The 18,164-nt window shown below is 50.4% G+C and overlaps 5 protein-coding genes across 5 annotated transcripts; 4 read left to right on the top strand and 1 right to left on the bottom strand.

Moving 5' to 3' along the window:
• Nucleotides 1-603: 603 nt before the first annotated feature.
• AtWU_01415 (actin-related protein 2/3 complex subunit 4 family protein) lies at nucleotides 604-1,409 on the top strand (the record flags this gene model as incomplete). Its single annotated transcript, XM_035496529.1, has 6 exons — nucleotides 604-606; nucleotides 662-756; nucleotides 826-1,140; nucleotides 1,210-1,252; nucleotides 1,308-1,352; nucleotides 1,401-1,409. The coding sequence occupies 6 exons, from the start codon at nucleotides 604-606 to the stop codon at nucleotides 1,407-1,409; spliced, it is 510 nt and encodes a 169-aa protein (XP_035352422.1).
• Nucleotides 1,410-2,388: 979 nt separating this feature from the next.
• Nucleotides 2,389-4,324, top strand: AtWU_01414 (uncharacterized protein; the record flags this gene model as incomplete). The annotated part of the gene is made up of 5 exons (XM_035496528.1): nucleotides 2,389-2,781; nucleotides 2,834-3,241; nucleotides 3,296-3,358; nucleotides 3,406-3,714; nucleotides 3,818-4,324. 5 exons carry the CDS (start codon nucleotides 2,389-2,391, stop codon nucleotides 4,322-4,324), a joined length of 1,680 nt encoding a protein of 559 aa, XP_035352421.1.
• Nucleotides 4,325-4,831: 507 nt separating this feature from the next.
• AtWU_01413 (tRNA wybutosine-synthesizing 3 family protein) lies at nucleotides 4,832-6,022 on the bottom strand (the record flags this gene model as incomplete). The annotated part of the gene is made up of 2 exons (XM_035496527.1): nucleotides 4,832-5,350; nucleotides 5,558-6,022. 2 exons carry the CDS (start codon nucleotides 6,020-6,022, stop codon nucleotides 4,832-4,834), a joined length of 984 nt encoding a protein of 327 aa, XP_035352420.1.
• A 3,481-nt stretch (nucleotides 6,023-9,503) lies between these two features.
• AtWU_01412 (uncharacterized protein) lies at nucleotides 9,504-10,339 on the top strand (the record flags this gene model as incomplete). The annotated part of the gene is made up of 3 exons (XM_035496526.1): nucleotides 9,504-9,515; nucleotides 9,808-9,973; nucleotides 10,233-10,339. The coding sequence occupies 3 exons, from the start codon at nucleotides 9,504-9,506 to the stop codon at nucleotides 10,337-10,339; spliced, it is 285 nt and encodes a 94-aa protein (XP_035352419.1).
• A 3,417-nt stretch (nucleotides 10,340-13,756) lies between these two features.
• AtWU_01411 (uncharacterized protein) lies at nucleotides 13,757-14,056 on the top strand (the record flags this gene model as incomplete). Its single annotated transcript, XM_035496525.1, has 1 exon — nucleotides 13,757-14,056. One exon carries the CDS (start codon nucleotides 13,757-13,759, stop codon nucleotides 14,054-14,056), a length of 300 nt encoding a protein of 99 aa, XP_035352418.1.
• Between the last annotated feature and the right edge of the window lie 4,108 nt (nucleotides 14,057-18,164).

The following is an 18,164-nucleotide window of genomic DNA, read 5'->3' as shown; positions in this document are numbered from 1 at the left end:
GCGAACTATAGCAACCATTATGCAACTATACTCCTTCGAGACTTCACCGCTTTGTTGCTTAGCAGGAGCTCACCCCTCTCTCCCCACTAACCACTACCTGTGGTAGCCCGGCAGGGTTACAAGGCGCGCAGAACCTGGTGTTTTAATTGACCGTCGGATGTAATTAGTGACTGTTCTCAATGATTCTATATCCCCAATTATGTATGAGTAAAGGACAAATAAACTCAATCAATCCAGATCTAATAGACTATCTCTACACTGGCTATGTAGAGCGACCTGGGCGCGTTAACTGATTCTGCCGGCAAAATACCGGACCCCCGATGCCATTTACCGGTTGGCCGCTATCGTCCGCCGTACTACAGGCTACATCGCTGCCGGGCGGCGGGACGTTGCTCCTGACGCAGCTATTCAGGTACTTAGGTGACGCCCGCTCTGGTAGTAAAGGCTTTGAAACTCATTGGGAGGTTCTGACATTTTAATCGCGGATCCTCTGCTTGCTAACTGTGCCTTACTTGCATTTTTGACAATTGTCTTCTTATCAAGCTCGCCAGCGACCTTCTACTCAGCACTCCGGGGCGCCGCCTATACGTCACAACCCCCATTATGGTGATTATCAATCTTGTCCAGGGGTTCGATTTACAAACCAAGCTGACAGGACCAGTCTCAATCATTGCGTCCATACCTGTTGGCTGTTAGATCCTCACTAACGGCAGCACTCGCGATATCGAACTTCGCTTCTCAAACCTCCGAAAGACAGTACGTTGGGCCGATTCCCACCCCCTCACCCTTATGGGTCAGACGAGGCTAATTCAGGTATCCGGACAGCAATGTTCCCGAAATTGAAGCCGCAACTTCTCCCGAATTACTTCTCAACCCCCTTACAATCTCCCGGAATGAGAACGAGAGGGTCCTTATCGAGCCCAGCGTGAACAGTGTCCGTGTCAGCATCCGAATCAAGCAGGCAGATGAGATCGAACATATCTTGGTCCACAAGTTCACTAGGTTCCTGACGCAGCGCGCGGAATCCTTCTTCATTCTACGGAGAAAGCCAGTGAAGGGTTATGACATCTCATTCCTTATTACGAACTTCCATACCGAACAGATGCTGAAACACAAACTGGTGGACTTTATCATTCAATTGTATGTTTCATCTGCATTGCCCATATGTCGTTCGATAAATGAGAGGCTAACGACTTCTTCGTCTAATAGTATGGAGGAAGTGGACAAGGAAATCTCGGAAATGAAGCTCTTCGTATGTCCCTTTGTGTCTCTGATTGATGGAGGCTTCTGACCAACATTTCCTCTAGTTGAATGCCCGTGCCCGTTTCGTTGCCGAGTCGTTCCTGACACCGGTAAGTCGCCCTGGTTTCTTTAGTTGAACCTGACTGATAGGATTACAGTTCGATTAGATCACCCCAGCTTCATGGTTGGCACATGACCTTGATCTTCCCTTCCTCTCAGGAACATATCTTGTACAGAAGTTTGATGCATGTTCCTTTCTGCAGTCGTCCATATTATATCTCGAAATCAAATTTGTAGCGACCAATTCATCCATTACAGGGAGATCCAGGCTGCGTAGAACCGAACACTCTGTGTTGTGTACGACTAAGTCTGATTAAGGCTGCTGTAAGTCTCAGCATTAATTACGTTCTTAGATCCCTCTGCTTGCTATGACAGTGCAGATGATCATATCCAGATGGTGGGGGATTCATCGTCTGAGCTTCATCCGGGTCGACCCGTTGTTCGTTCTCTCTCAGTGCACGGTGTGTTCCATTTGCACACCAACAAAGTAGTAAAGGCGGCAAATGCAAACGAGAATGACAGCATGAAAAGCAAGTTACCTTGTTCTTGCCTCTCCATCTAAACAGTGAACAGAGGATCCGCATCATCCTGTACACTCGACGGGTCCCGGGGAATCTTATCAGGGACATGTGTTTCTTCTATTAACCAGACTGACCGGCCGAGCTCATGGCTCTTTGGATGGCTTTCACTCGGTCATTACATCGTTGTCGTTCATGGATGCCATTCAAATACCTTTCCCATTACCTGCACACTGTTCATCAGATGATACTTGAGTAACACCTCAAGTGAGTAACAGCTCTCACATACAAAGGGACCAGTGAATTAGCAGATGTGGCAGCGCGTGTAGGGTAACAAATAAAGACCCTCCTCCCCCCCAGGATCTTCTTCCCAAGTCATCTCACAACCTTCTCTCGCTGAGGTTGTTTACTTTACCTTTCTCTTTGCTCACTTGCTTCGCATTTTTCTCACCTACTCCCTCTTCCTCGCTCATCTTCATCCTCATCCTCACGTTATTACTTTCTCTACTGCCATACAGCCTCGAACATGGCGTTTTCCAGACAAGACCACCTTTCTCACAGGCTCAATATGCCTCCCTTTGGTAGGATCCCCATCAATCTTTCCAGACCTCAAGAGCCACAGTACAATCCTGTCGCTTCCAGAAATGTGTATTACGACCCTTTCCTAGGCTACGCCCCAAACCCATCTGATGATACCGTCTGTATTCCCTTTGCTACCAACCGCCTCACCCCGGTTCCTGTCCAACCAGGTCGGCTTGAACAACCAGGAGCGTCCTCCACTCTCTTGACCTCTTCTAGTATCCCTGTGATGAATATCGGCAACAATAAGCCTGGACCCTACGTGAATCTTGCAAGCTATCCCAACCCTATTAGCAGAGCTGCTCCGTCAAACGAGGTGCCATACGGGAGCTTGGTCCGCTACATGGAAGCCCCTACCTGGGGTGTCATCAAGATTTCGAACGTAAGTAACTGACTGACTCGTTCTTCAGCGAAGTCTACTAAACTTGGGTCAGATCCCCTACTCCATCACCAAGCAGGAGATCTTCCAGTTTGTTGGCAGACAGGCGCGGCTTGTTGCGGGCCACGCAGTCCACATTATCATGGAGCGTCCCACTGCTAAGACGATGGATTGTTTTGTGGAGTTTGCTTCGACTGAAGACGCTGAAGAGACGGCGAACCGAATCAACCGCATCTATGAATGTGGACGTGCGCCTCGACTCGGCAATAGGCACGTTGAAGTTGAGATCAGCAACCAAGAAGACCTGCTGAAAGATTTGTTTCCACGTGCGAAGTGCATAAGCTGGGAAAATGGTACGCCTAAAGCTGTGGAGAATACTGACAGATATTCCACCGGCTTTACTGGCTTTTTTACCAGTGAAGAGATCATCGGCGCCATTCGTCACGCTGAAATGCCTCAACGTGTAAGCCCTTCAGCCGACTTCGTTTCAAAGCAGAGATGCCTAACAACTTCTTAGTCTCCATTCGGTGCCAAGTGTCCCCAGCGTACTTACGAATCTACCATAAGCACGCTCTATAAGGTAGGGTCTGGCCCCGATGAAAGTGGTAGTATTCTGACAGGGCATAGTTTCCTTGGTATGCAACCGACATGTACACCGTGCACGACCGTAATCAGCTATTCGAGTTGACAAACCGTCACATACGTTCTCTGGTGTCACGGATGGAAAAGTCCAAGACCGTTGGGCTTGACCACCGTCTGCTCCGCGAGCTCCTCTACGCCGGTTTAAATTGCCCCGCATTTAATGAGCGCCAGAAATATACTCTTTGCATTCACGCCGGCGAGAAAAGCGAGATTCTCAAGTTGGGAGACATGAGCAAGTGGTTCCCCTTCGATACTCTGGTCTACCTGCCTGGCTTTGACTATGACACCTGCGCGGTATGTATCTCTTCGGAACTATATTATTTTGTCAATACTCTTCTCGGCGTGCCATCTAGTCATGCATTCTTCGCCCATTATTTCCTTTCACTGATAGTTGCAGCAGTTGTATGCCAGTGTGATCGCAAACGGTAGATTCGAAGGCGCCTGTCGCGAGTTTCCGAACAATTTCCCTGCTGGCAATACCACTCTCATATCACCCTTCGGTCGCATTTGGTTCGAGTGGCCAACCGATGTCGCTAAGAATACACTTTGGGTTGACGCCGTTAATCGTGAGACCAATGTGCTCAACTGCCTTCTTCAGAGCGGCTCCATGGGAACAATCCACAGACCACTTTCAATGGCTAGCACCTCAAGCAGTGTTTCCCCCACCTCTCCAATCACTGATGAAAGTGTGCCCCGAAACGAGAATGTGTCCCGGGTCAGCGTTTTACAGGCCTCATCGCGTCGTGCCAGCGAATGCTGGAACAGCGGCAGCGGCAGCGCCCTGCTTGATACCGAAGGCATTTGGGGTCAGAAGGTATTCTTTAGCCCTCCGAAGAAATTCCGAGCTCCTAGTCACCGCATCACCCATTCATCGCCCAACTGTCTCAAAGATTTGAACCAGTGAGGTCTACCGTGGCAGGAGTAAGAATACCGGGGATATGCTGTGCTGAGCGTTTCTGAATAGGTACTGTCTTACCTGAAGTGCCTTCTGGACAGAGTTCAGGATCTGCGGATATTAGTTGTATTTTCATACCTTGGTGTTGCGGCCCAGAACCAGAAGAGCAACCGTCATGTATTGATGAGGAACGAAGATATGATTATGACTAACGGAGTACTTTGGTTTATGGAAATGGTTGGGTTTAGCGATTTAGTGCGATATCAACTGGGATCCCTTTGGGGCCATTTTGTGCTCTCCTTACTCCGCTGTTTGCTTTGCTTTTCGAAGTCCCTTTCTTCCGTTGAAACAATTTCATATACGGCCAGGTGTTGACGAATTTCGTTCTTTCATTGAGCTACTAACGTGAAACTGAAACTGATGCCGTTCTTCTCGTCTCTTTGCATATTGTTTTCAAAATCATCTCTGTTGTATTCAATTTAAATAGCCAATAAAAACCCGAATTGGGAGCTCTAATTACTCCAGACTTGCTCCCGACAGATCCAAATCTGCGTCAACTTCCTTCCTCTGATTTTGCGCCAGCTGCTTCCTCTTCAGTCCTTCTGCCCTCATCCTCTCCCTTCGCTTCTCCGGATCCTCCCAACCAGGGGGCTTAGACTTTCCTTTCGATTTTGTGTGGTCCGTCGAACAAAGATCTAATAAATTCGCGCGAAATCTTTCCTTACGTTCAGAGTTCACAGCGAATCTTTCATTCGAGATAGCAACCAGCATCTCGAGAAACTCTTCTGTGACCAGACTGCGGATAATGGGTTCTCCATTGTCATCATTATCATCATCGGTTTCTTCACAATACCCGATGACAGACTCCAATGAGAGACCGGCAGAGCGCACAGCGACGATGGGGCTTGGGCCCTCAATGTCATTCGCCTCTAAACAACGTAGACTCTGCAGTCCACTCTCACGAAAGCCGGAGGTTGAAGCGGCAGATAGCACGGGGTGAGCATGGTGTAATGTGGCCGTCATTATATGGAGGATCTGTTGGAAGAGTTTGTCAGTAGATGAGCATTGATGAACAAGGTACGTGCTATTTTGTATGGAACGCAAGCCTCCATAGCTTACAGGGCAAACCGGGGGTTGACTGATAAGGCTGACACTACAAACCCGGACATGGCAAGAATCATGGCAGAACGCAAGCGTGGTAGGGACCAACAGGGTACCAAAGAGGGGAAGGGAAGGACGTACCATAGGCTCAAAAGAGAAGCGCACGAGACGCGGGGCTTGACCATCCTTGTTTAAACCGGGTGGCCTGCCATCCCCAGGCATCATCCCAAACAACTCATGCAGTGGCTGGCGCTCTTGCTCTTTTTCTCGCACCTTCCCATATTCTTGCAAGGGCTCATGAGACACATATAACCACTTTCCTGCTCCTTTGCCCCCGGAAGGTACGAACTGCCTCTGCTGTTGCTGCTGCTCGTCTGACACCGCTTGCTGCTGCTGTTGCTTCTTTCGCCCCTCCAGGAATACACTGATCCTTCCCGCACAGCTGCTAGTGGTCACCAACCCTGGTAGGGTATTAATATCATTGATGAGGATGCGAATACCTTCATCCACAGAGCCCTTCGGCGACAGATCAGTATACTCTGCGTCCGGGATGGACAGGTCGGCGAGAATCTTGCGCTTGCGAGATTCAAAAACCTCAGGGATCATGGTTGTCAATGAGGACTCCATCGAGAGGGCTGTCGTGTGCTCGTTCACTATTGAGTCCTTGCTTGTCTAGGACTTCTTCGAACAGACGCATGCAACGAGCGCTGGAGTAAACTACTATAGGCAGGCTAGAGATCCAAGGGCCGCTAGAGGGGTCGTTTCGCTTGTCGAAAACCCCCCACTATCTCTCACCCTCCGAATGATGAAGAGTAACGCTGATGATCAAGTGGATCAATAGGAATTTCTAATCCCAGCGCCTCACTTTGAATCAGGGCTACACCAAAGTATTTGTCCTTGTTGGTTGGTTGATTGATACTGCTCGTCACCCTGGTGGACCTGCAAAATCCTTCTCGAACCTGACGTCGACTTCCCGAGAGAACGCACTAAGTTTAGCGGTGCGGGAAGCAAAGAAAGTCACCCGCGCTTTTCCCACGCGAAAAGTGCCCCAGAAGTTACCAGCCTTCTGGTCTCAGTTCCCGGTCCCTTTGTCCGCGTCGAACCGCCTGAAAGTCAATCTGTCGCTAGCTACGGAGTACATCCGTACCCGGACCAGGGTCAATGAACTCGTCTAATAGCATCCGAACAGCTTATATTCGTCATTGATTTCCTCGATCTCTCTTCTAATTCATCCGATCTTGCATCATGGCGTACCTTAGTAGCTAGTGTTACCCGCCGATAATTCTCCCTGCGCGCAACTTACAAGAATTGTACGAACTACCAAACCAAAAAGTGCGCAAGTCCTATCCATGTCTAGTCGATCGTCTCGGGCCGTTCCCGCTTCGGCAGCAGCTCCAGTGTCCGGCGCCAAAAAGGCGCGCGTCTACCAGATTGTCCGAATTCTCCAGAAATGGTTCGAAGGAACAAAAGTACGATGACACCACCCCTAAGAGAGCTACCAAAATATCGCTTTAAAAAGCAAATATCTTCAAACAACAATCTCCCGGTGAACGAAAGCCCGAGCCTTTGCAGGTCTCTGTACCGTATTCCGCTAGCCACAACAACCCAGACACGTCATTCCCCGCATCCTCTGGTGGAAGACCAAGGTTATCGAGCGCAGCGACTCCAAAACACAAGTGTTAAGTGTTTAAGTCCCCCGGGAGCGCACTGAAAAGAAGTATAAAAATAGTCAGAAGGAAGCAGAGCCAATTTACCTTGTTGAACGGGTCAGAGGCGGGAAAAACTGGGTGTCATCGAAGCTGACACTGCCACCTCCCCCCATAAGCTCACAAATGCTGAGCCCTTGGCAAGGGGGTATTCATCAACAAGCCTAAAGTGACCAGTCCAGAAGCAGTGGCCTACCAGGACAATACCCTCCCTGCAATACAAATTCAGTTCTTTCTGCAAGAATTCGCTGAGACTTGATGGGGGCGTTTTAGAGGTATCATCAAAACCAACGTGTGCGGATGAAGTCGTTACACTTCAGACTGAGATTTATTTGAGCTGATTGCAGGGCAAAAAAAGGGGCTACCACTCATATATTTTGGAAGTGTTTGAGAAGCTCACTGATATGCTCTCTGAAGGACAGCCCGAATTCAAAGACACCTGGAGAGATATGGTAAGTGAAGATGAAAGGCAGTCGCTCGAGATATTGACTGCGGAGAAAGCCATAATCGATACGCCTTGCTCTAAACACTGGGCATACGCAGAGACGTAAGGTTCAGCATGGATCGCACACCGGATTAGGTATGATAGAATGTGTATTTCTAACATTATCACTTTGACTTCCTGTGCGATGATACTATGCGAGGCTAGTCAAGCTAACCATGAAAACCGAGTAGATACAGTTCGCCGCCACTGGGCTATGAGCATATGCTGCACTATGCTGAGACTGGTGTCAGTCAAGCCCTTATCAGATTCTGCGCAGGGAAAGAGGGGATGCCCCTACTTACTACGTTTCATACCAGCCTGAGAACTTGCTTTGTCGACGAGTTAGCAGAGACGAAAGAACGCATACGCCACGGTCGCAGTCACTCTCGACCCATGCGTCTTCCTTGTCTCGTCTAGCAACCAAGAAGATCTTCCACTCCAATCGCAACATCCAAGACCACTTGACCCAATCAATTTGAGCTTCTTCCCTTGCTGTTTATCGCTTCCCCATGTGCTAAACTCGAAATTCGGCGCTATTCTTCGACGGACTTCGGTGGGTTATTCAGCTGAAACCGTGGTAGCCTCTGATCAAGACGCCTTGTAATGAACAATAGCAGCTAACAAGGATTCGATGTGGTTAGAGCCCGAAATCTGGAGGCATGAGGCTGAAAAGCTTTAGCTTCGAGGCAAATGGGCTTGAACTTGAACGACTGAAAGCAATCCTGAGGAAACTTTTACGTTGCTAGAACTTCATCACGATGCTGAATGATGAAAGAGGTCAGTTGCGGAGGACTTCTGCAAGCACATTGAGCAGAGCGCACCCAAGCGAAGGCCTAGGATATCTGGCCCTCCCTCGCGTCTCCATGTTACCTCTATCCGGTAGACGTCGAAAGGCCATGACAGTGATTGCAATGTGAACTTCCTGCATTTTTATTTCGGTCCACCGCGCTCAACGAAGGCTTGTACCTGGGTCGGTCCCCAGTGACACCTAGGGAGATTCCTGGTCCATCAGTGTTATTGCTAATACGTCTCATCTGATTGGGAACATGGACGTCATCATTATCCCAGGTATTTTAATACCATCATCTCCCAAAGAAGACAGAACGAGGGTGACAAAGTGGAAGATGGCAAACTGGTGCCAGATGGTGAAGCATCTCACAGGGGGATGTTAGCTAGCTCTGACGGCCACTTCCGAGGTGTCACACTCTCCCACATCAGGGAAAACGACACCGTTCGGCGTCAAAGACTGCAAGGAAAAAGACCAGGGCCATCTCGACGAAAAGCGCCGCATCTAGGGTCGATAGCCCCTGGCCCCATGAAAGGGGAACACGCCAGATTGGGGATGCAGTTCACGACCTCCTGGCTGCCTGTGATGGCAGGTCTGCCGTGTGTTCTGGGTTGGAGGAGGTGTAAGCGCAGCCGCGAACGGGACCCTCCGACTGGGCCTACCCGAACCGTGTCTGCGCTCCGGCTCTGCACCCTGGGGCCACGCTGGGTGGATTGATTCTTGCACTTGCTGGCTGAGTCCGCCCAAGACCGTCGGTGGATCACTAGATTCATTCCTTTTAGTCTCGACGTCCCAAGGTGCTGTCCAGTTCTTGGTTCTGACACGGAAATTGCCTGCGCCGTCCCACCAAAGTGCTTTGGTCTCGAAGAGTTTTCTGCACCGTCTCTTTTGTTTCCATGGTTCAGCATCTGCCGCCGTCCCGGCGGGTCTCCGCTTCGTCCAATTACGATACTGGGAGAGCTTCTTGTCTGCCTAGGGCTACCAAATCGATAATGAGAATATCCAGCTGCTCCTCTTCGTTGTTTCACCATCGACGCGTCTCTCGCAGATGAAGAGGGGAGAGTTTGGTACCAATATGCACAAGAGAGGTTGACAGCTCTGACTGGGATCATGGAACCCTTCGTAAGCCATACCACCCATTGTTCCCTCGCCGTTTAGCCTTTTTCCCCCCGCCTGCCCGCGCCTGCGTCTATTGGATTTTAGTTGCCGTATCAATCATTACAAGGCCCTTTCCACTGTGCCCCTTGCCCCTCCTCTTTCCCTTTCCCTACCTAGCCTCCCAGCGGTGTGTCTTCGGGCGCAATGTTACCCACCCTCAACCAGTTGTACTCAGAGGATGGTCAAGTGCCGCGACAAAAGCCTCTGTCGTGTTGTGGGAACCTCGTAACTGACCTCAAGAAATATCATCCGACAGGTCACGTACTCCAATAGCATCGTCAAGCCGATCCAGTGCAGGAGAAAACAGTTCAGCCTCCGAAGAGATGGGATGAGTGACTCATGGTTGGGGATCGTATACCCTGATAAGGAATTCCAGGACCGTGAGTACTCGTCGGTCTGGTGTGTAGATTCTGGATCCGTAGGTGAGTAATGTTGTCTCATTGCCATGGCCATCTCCACCCATGTTGTCTCTCCTTCACCTGTCCTGTGGATGGGAATAACCTTCCCGTTACGGACGGTTGCGTGGTGTACCTTTGGTCTACAGTCTTTCTGGCTCTCGACCGGGTCCATGAGAGGATCAGGATGCTACCACATTTGCTTCCCTTTGACCGGTTATCCTGTAAAATCGGTACGACATTCGTTCCTTACTGCGCTAAGGACCTGGCATACTCGAGCACCTAGTTCCGGGATTCCTTTACCGCCAGTTCTCATCCCCCAATGACGATGGCCATCATGCCAATGACCCCCAGGACTGCGTGGGACTTTTGAGATTCAGGCCTTCAGGATGATACTACTGACGTGCATGTTATGGCCTGCTGTCCGCGCGCCGCAGCCGGGCCGTCGGACGTGCCGTTAGCTCCACGACGTTGGCCATCTATCAGCAGCAGCAGGTTATCCACTTCTGCACGAGTGCGAATTCGTCCATGACTTGACTCTCACAGGTCACTGCTTCCCCTCGTCCCATTGAAGCAAACATCCGCACTCTGCATCAGTGCCCAAATGGCTAACGCACAATTCCTTGTTTCACTCCACGGTCTTGTAAGACCTGAGTGGGGAGGGAATTTGTACAGCCCCTCTCCCCAGGTTGTCATTCCCCGGTCTAGCCAATGCTACGTCGGAAGCATATCCTCTGCGGTCCGGACAGCTGTAAGCCCTGAGGGACCCAGAAGAGAAAAAGTGGAAAGGGGGTGTGAGTGTGTGTGCCGCACAAGAATAGATGGAGAGACAACCCACCCCGAGAAAAAGGCCTCCGAATCAGCACTTGCAATTCCATTGCGCCCTGCGAAATTCTTCTCCCGGGCACTACAAAGTTGTCTTGCCTGCAAGCCATGAAACTTTGTGCTTGTCAACGATCGGCTATGATTCGACCCATCGTCCACACTACCAGCGGGGCATTCCGCTCAATAGGCGCGCATCCCATCGTTTACCCAGTGCCCATCGCTTCACCCAACTTCCCTTTCTGGCCTCGATAGGCGATCATCACTCATTTCCCCCTCAATGGAGCTCTATCACCTTCTTCTTGATTCGTCCCCCTTTCTCATCCCCCATCTTCGCTACCGTAGGAGCTGAAATTCCCTTGAGAAGCGGTGACAAAATTCGCAGTGGAGGAAGCGCGCCAGGGTGGAAAAGAGACGCGGAACCTGAGCCTTCATTGTGTGCGCCGTGGGGCCCATCTAGATTATGCGCGATATCCGTGCTCAAAACTCTTTTTGTATGGCCAATATCTTCGTTCGGCTACGCTTAGCACTGGATCCGCGATATCTCTCGATATGCTTAAGTGTAATTGCTTCTAATTGCCTGTGGAGCCTCTATTTCCCCTCTTCATGTCTCCAATAGAGACTAGATATTCCCAACTTTTTCGGCATTACCGTGGCTGCAGCCCCTTCCCTCTCCCCTCTTCATCCTCCTCGGGCACAGAGGTGTACACCAAGTCCCACCACCCCCTAAATCCTCTCTCCTCTTAAGCTAGTTACGCACACAGAGGAAGAGGGGTGACGAGAAGGAAAGAAAGAAAGAAAGACACATACATGATTCGAAAATAAGTACAATAAAATACTCCTCAAATTCGAGTACGCGGGAATGGAATAATAAACGTCATACCGGTTTCGGTAATTGGAGCCAAACAAAGAGTCGATGGCGCAACTCAATAATACGGGCCCCCAATTCGAGCTGAAGAGTAATACAAGTAGTAGACTGGCAAAGCTTTGCTCTTATTGTTCCAGATACGGAACTCGTTTCCTGAACACGATGTCACTGTAGTTGGTTACTCTGGGTTGGCTGACTGGTTGGCTGGCTGTGTACTATCCTTTTCTGTCACTGGTAGAAATACTAGACACGGCAATGAGTTTCGGTTTGTAGAGACCGTTCAAGAAGGTCTTAGGAGTGGTTGGTAGGGAATAGGACCATGTCATTAACAAAGAGGAAATATACTTCGTACTTTGGTTTCCCTAAAAATCGTGCAGCGAGCTTGACGGCCTAGACGCATGTTTGCTTTTTTCGAAGATTTACATCCTAATCTAGATAGTGCGCTGCTGGTGTCGCTGGGCTTCTATTCATACGACGTGAACTTGGGTCTGCTTCGATGCAATCCTACCCCCCTCCTTTAGGATGAAAGACGAGGGAAGAAGATGGTGGAAACAAGGAGTACCGCCTGTCATTGTTCCACCCTTGCATACAACCGGCCGAAGGTAGAGAGTACACTCCTGCTGTTAATCATGGTTGGTTGACTGCGGCTGATGACCGCGCCCGGAGATTAAGTTACTAGGAGCAAAAATCAGCAATGTGATGTGTCGTCGGGTGCTTTGCCGTAGATCCTTGGTTGCTGGTTACGAGAGCCCACCCCCCGGAGGGCTGTCCCCAAGTATCCTTCCAGTCGATCCGGCAAGCAGGACTATGGATGAAGGATTGAGCAATTCCAGCACCAGCTGACTATCGGTTAGTATTATATGTTCAGTATATTCCCCGTCGCGTTTTTTTGTCCAGCTAGCAACGCGTTGGGACACTAGATTTAAGTTAGGATAGTATGAAGTGAAAATTGCCCGCGTCGCCCGTGGCTGTGAGCACTAGAAACTGAAGTAGTATGTAGGGGAGCCTGATCGTTTATTTCTGCGAGCGGGGATCTCGAGGGTTGTGTGGCCTGTGTGCATCTGCTTCGGTTTTGCCACCCTGACGGCTTAGGGCCCAAGAGGGTAGAGAAAGGCGCGTTAGCGAGTAGAGTGGTTACAAGCCATCCCTACCAGATCAGGCATCGGTCACCAAACTCTTCTTTCCGAGCCTAACCTCCCATCCCATCGTCACGCGACGAAACGCCTGGACGGGGAGTGTAAGTGTACCACCCAGAGTCCTCGTACAGGTTGTCACACTTGGATTGCCGGGCTCTTTATCACAAGATGTTCCCATGTGCAGGGGGTCAGATGCGCGATTCGAACCGACCCGAACCGAAATAATTCAGAACTGAGAATGTAAGGCACAGAAGGGGAGATTCTGGTACGACTTCGTGGCGCTGAAGCCCAGATCTCTCCCCTTGGATCGAGTTCCGGCTGGGAGGAAGGGCAGGGCAGCCTGGCAGGGCCATCTGGAGTTGTTTGTCTCCTCGTTTCGCCACGTCATAATGTGAGGAAGATCGCTCACACTTGCCCACACACACTTTCTACCCGAGCGAGCACAGACAGGCTCCAGGAGGTGAACCTGGTTCTCTGCCCCCTTCTTCCTTTAGGGCCAAGCCACTGAACCATCACCCTATGCCAGTCGCTCTGACATCCCGCCATGGATGCATTACCGACAGTTTCCGACATCCACGCCAGCCCCAAAACGGGCGAGGATATTGTGATGGGCTGACCCAGGGCGCCTGCTCATAGGCCCCCTAGTTATCACGTGACCGTAGCCGTATGCGGGCTGATCGATGATCCCAGCTAGCATGGCGAGCTTCCCGTCTTGCTCTTCCCGTTGCCGGCGGTAAACTAATACTGTTCAGGTCCAAACGATGATTAGTTAGTTCCCAAGTGGAAGGATTCCAGACCGCCTTCCTACCGACAAACGCGGCTCTCCGGCCTGGCCAATTGCCTCAAAGCTTCCGTGCTTATGCCCTCGGAGACTTGAAGAAAAGTAAGGTACCTTACTCACCTACGTAGGACTAGTACCTTGGTTCCTAGTACCTCCTGCAGTAGCACCTCACAGGTGCTTAGTGCCAGTCTCCAGAATTCTCAATGTTGCCTCCCACGGTGGACAAACATCCAAGCATCATCACGATGATGACGCATGATGACTGGATGCCCCAAGTTGGGCCGCGGAAGTACTTCCTCGAACCCCTGCGCCCAAAGATCACCAGCCACCATAGAACCATGGACTTTGCTGGCGGCCAAGAAGAATCGGCGTTGGTCACGGTGGAGAAGGATCCTGGAGATACCGGAGACAACGACAACCAGGAAAGAAAAGCCCACCACGCAGGTGATGGTGGGTTCTGGCGGCAACGGAAAGACGCGGACGCCAATGCACGGGGCCGCTGAGGGTCGAAAAAAACGTGGCAAGGGAGACTAATGGACGAAGGAGAGAAAAGGGCAACGCACCAAAAAGGGAAGGCAATGAGCTAATGAGGAAACGAAATAATGGCGCGCCCTCAATTGCGACCGTCGTAACGCCGCGTTATTACCGGTTATAGTATTACCGCGTTTCCGGCCGCCGGTTTGGTTTCGGTTTCTGTTTTCATTTCCGTTCCCGCTTGTATGGTACCAAAGCAAAAGATACCACCACACTCAGGCCCCCAAGCCAAAAGCCATCTCCATTTATTTGGGCCCTTAGGAGGAAGCACATATTATGTGTGTTGTATGGGCGAAAAAGTGAGGCTGGCTGGCTGGCTGGACTGGGCTGGGCTCTGACAGTTCAACATGTGGAACAGCAAGCGGGAAAGCGCAATTTTTCTGGCTTGTTGCAGCATCCTTAATCAACTTACATGATATGAGCGAGGTGCATGGACCTTGTACGGTGTGCTGATGTGGGAGCACCTTACCTGGGCTACCTCCAGCCATTGGGGCGTGTGCAAGATGCGAGCTCTTATCTATCCTGTTCAAGAAGCAATGGATGATGATTTTCTTCGCTGTAGGTCAAGGCCGCGAAAACCAAACGCATCGGATCCTGCAAGTCACTGATAGTAGTTGACCGAGATAAACAGCGACGGAGTGTGGATCTAGAAGGTGAAGGAGGGGAGACTGAAGGGGAACAAGGAGAGGAGGGGAGCTTAGGGATTGGAAGGTGCGAGGGGGCCATTGAGGCTGGAGGGTGTTGCGAAGCAGGAAATGGAAGAAAGGGCTCGAGTGTCATTCATTTGGCCCGACCAAGCGCATTGACAGAGAGATGAGACAGTTTTGCTGACATTAATTACCTTTTCATCTTCAGTAGTAACCGTCATATGTGGTGGATTCCGGATGAGGAAAGAGGATGATGACTTGGATAGCATGGTCCTCGCAACTCTCAGACACTCCCACAGAGACACACACACACTTTCGCTCTCACACACTACACTTCCTGCATAAGATCGGCGGGAGTCGGGGCGGCCCGTCGTGGACATGACCAGGAGAATGACTAGCAGGGCGACGATGATAGGGGGGCCGGTTGCCCAACGCCCTGACACAAGCGCCTCTGCATCCGGGTCACAGCACCAATCCTCGGCTCCGTTTGCGACCGTGCAATTCCGACAATCTTGTTCTGCTGACGCCTTGTTCTGGTCAAATTGAGAATTATTGTGCGCTCGGGGGTCAAATTACTTCTTCAATTATTTTACGGTTTCGTTTTTTTCTTTTAATTTGACTCCATAATGGCTCATGTTCAATTACTGGATAAAATGATTCTCGTATCGACACATTTCGGAGTCGAAGGAGGGTGTACCCTCAGAAAGTACTAGCTAATAACCTAACGGCTTGCAGCCACATAATACAGGCTAAGTGGACAAGTTACGGGAGTGAAATAGATTAAAGGTTCACTACTATGGCCACGATGAGAGTGATGACGACCACCAAAGACAAAATAAGATAGAAATAATAAAAATAATAATAGAAAAAAAAATAGAAAAGAATTGCCAATGATAAAAGAAACCTTGTTAAAATGGGAATGTTGTTCTTTTCAGCACTCCCCCAAAACGGAAGTTACTGCTGTCACACGATACCGTCGACTGATGTCATGCTACTGCTCCCTCCGTCTACGTTGACGACTATTGCACCCAATCCCCGACCTCCTACGTGAGAGATAATCAATCAATGATGGACTCAACGGATGATGGAGGGTGGGAACACAAAGGGGTTCGCACTTGGCCGTGCTATCTCAGTGTGATTAGGTTGCAGATGCTTGGACTTGTTACGGATGAGAGCGGTGATGACTCTGCCTCCACAGCGAATCGTCGTTGCCAGCCACGTCTTCTAACTTCCACTAAGCACCTACCCATGAAGGGCTAGAGACTAGCTCCCTTGCCGCTCCCATGTGCCCAGTGGGTGCATCCGTGTCTGCCTGTCTGTCAGATTCACCGGTTTGGAATCTCTTTCCCCTCAAGAAAAAAGGGAACACTTCGGCCATTGCGACATAAAACAAGGATCTTGGCCGGCCCCATTTTCATAACTTCATTGAATCTTGGATATGTCACCAGACCCCGCACAAACATGCACTTCCACAGTCCACACACACACACACACACACACACATACTCGAATCCCAGGCTCCGGGACACGGGTGCTATCTCTCCGAAGAAAATAAAATAAAAAAATTAAAAACGTTGTGGCTGACTACTTACTATCTGTCCCGTACTAACTACCAGTCCCCAAATACCCATGGCCGTTTCCCGCTCGACAGAAATTGAACCGGGTGACGCTAATGCAAGTTATTTTCAATCGCTACCGATCGGGCCATGGTCATGCCCGTCTGGCGCCGTCCCAAGGCTGTAGCACTGGGAAACTTAGAACTCCCCACTATAAGTGTGTCTCTCACGGCCCTTCCCTTCATCAACTAATTGATGCTAGGGGGCGCCGCTCGCTCATACTAAGTATCTAAGCGCCATCCTTTGTCACAGGGCCAGGCGGAAGGATGGTCTTACACATCATACGTGCGACTTGATCCAGACACACACACACACACACACACACACACAACTTTGATAACTAGTGAGTGAGGGTCAGCCTGATTTGTCAAAGCACAGGAACACGCACAAGCATTCTGCAACCTCTTTTCGGGCTTTCCTAACTCAAGATTATCTCATCGTCGTGCTCGACACCGCCACAATATCCACCGATTAGATGCCTGAAGCGGCAGGTGGGCAAGCGCGGACCGAGCCTATCATGTCGGTGCAACCTCTTAGGTTTGGTATCAGCTTGCCAGTCAGGTCTTTCATCTGTTTTCAGCTCAGCACAGTGTCGTGCTCGGAGCGTTCATACCCACTATGACCACTGGAGCCGCACACCACTGTTACCAGCCCTCGGATACAGTGTCTGTAATCATGCATAAGTGGAAGCGCCCTGCTTGCCACTAATCTGTTCAAGACGTGACGGTAATCCCGGTAACCAGTCTCACCGCCTAATGGATCCCCTCTGCCATTCCGCCCGTGTATAGTGACCTCCACTTCTTTCCACAGGACGGAGGATGGTGGGTGGTTAGGTGGGCACGCACCTTGAGAGTTGAGACAAGAGAATGAGAGAGAGGATGTCGAACCCACTCTATCTCTCTCACAAGCGCGAGGACAACTTTCCCATCGCCACTTTAATTATTTTTGCTCCATCATCCCATGTGGCCGGGACCTTCGATGCCCCTTCGTATGAGCTCCAGTAGAAGGTCTGATCCATGGAAAGGACACAGTTGGCGGCCCCGCCGACCCAATGAAATGCGAGCAAAGCGCCTCCGTATCAGCAGCGCAATTCGAGCCCCGGTACACATGCCGCTCACCGCACGGTAACTCAAGGTATTTATCGCCGGAACCGAACATCCTCCGAGCGACCCAACCACTGGGTAGTAAGGACTAAGTAGTGCGTTACCGCTGAACCATGAACCGACAAGAGAAGAAAAGGGAACCTAAATTCACCGGGATTTGGTGCCCATGGTCCCCGCGCCGTGTGCCAATCAGCTGCCGTGCGACTACGGTTCGGAGCGCTCCTTTCCCTGCTGGACCCAACCACAATCGAGGCGTCGGTAACTCAAGGGCTTCTCCTACGCCAATGGGATAGCGCCGCGGCTGTCGCTTAACCTTTGGGACTGACTTGCATCACTCCGTGCCCACCTCCGTTCCCACTCGTAAAAACGAGCTGCTTTTTGCGGGGACATTCTTTAGTCGAGTAATGGATTCTCTCTTTCGCCCTCTCTTTCTTACTTTCTCCTCTCTCCTTTCTCTCCACTTGGATCAACTTTCCACTTTTAATAATTTTTTTTCTCTTCCTTTCAGAACAAATGGTATGCGATCTAGCCTGTGTGTCTTTTTATCATTCGTCCAGACGGCAGAAAATTATTTCTACTACTATTTTTTTTTTGGCCCCCAAACACCGTTACCCCATGGCTTACGTACAAATCTGAGCAAATCGAGTAGGTGAGTAGTAGTCTATTTAGTACGTAGTTAGTTCAGTAAGTAGTAGTATAGGTAGTCTGACT

The sequence above is a fragment of the Aspergillus tubingensis genome (assembly GCF_013340325.1).
Source record: "Aspergillus tubingensis WU-2223L DNA, scaffold_3, whole genome shotgun sequence".
NCBI classification, from domain to species: domain Eukaryota; kingdom Fungi; phylum Ascomycota; class Eurotiomycetes; order Eurotiales; family Aspergillaceae; genus Aspergillus; species Aspergillus tubingensis.
Note: the sequence above shows the minus strand (reverse complement) of the source record. Positions and strands in the feature narration are given on the sequence as shown.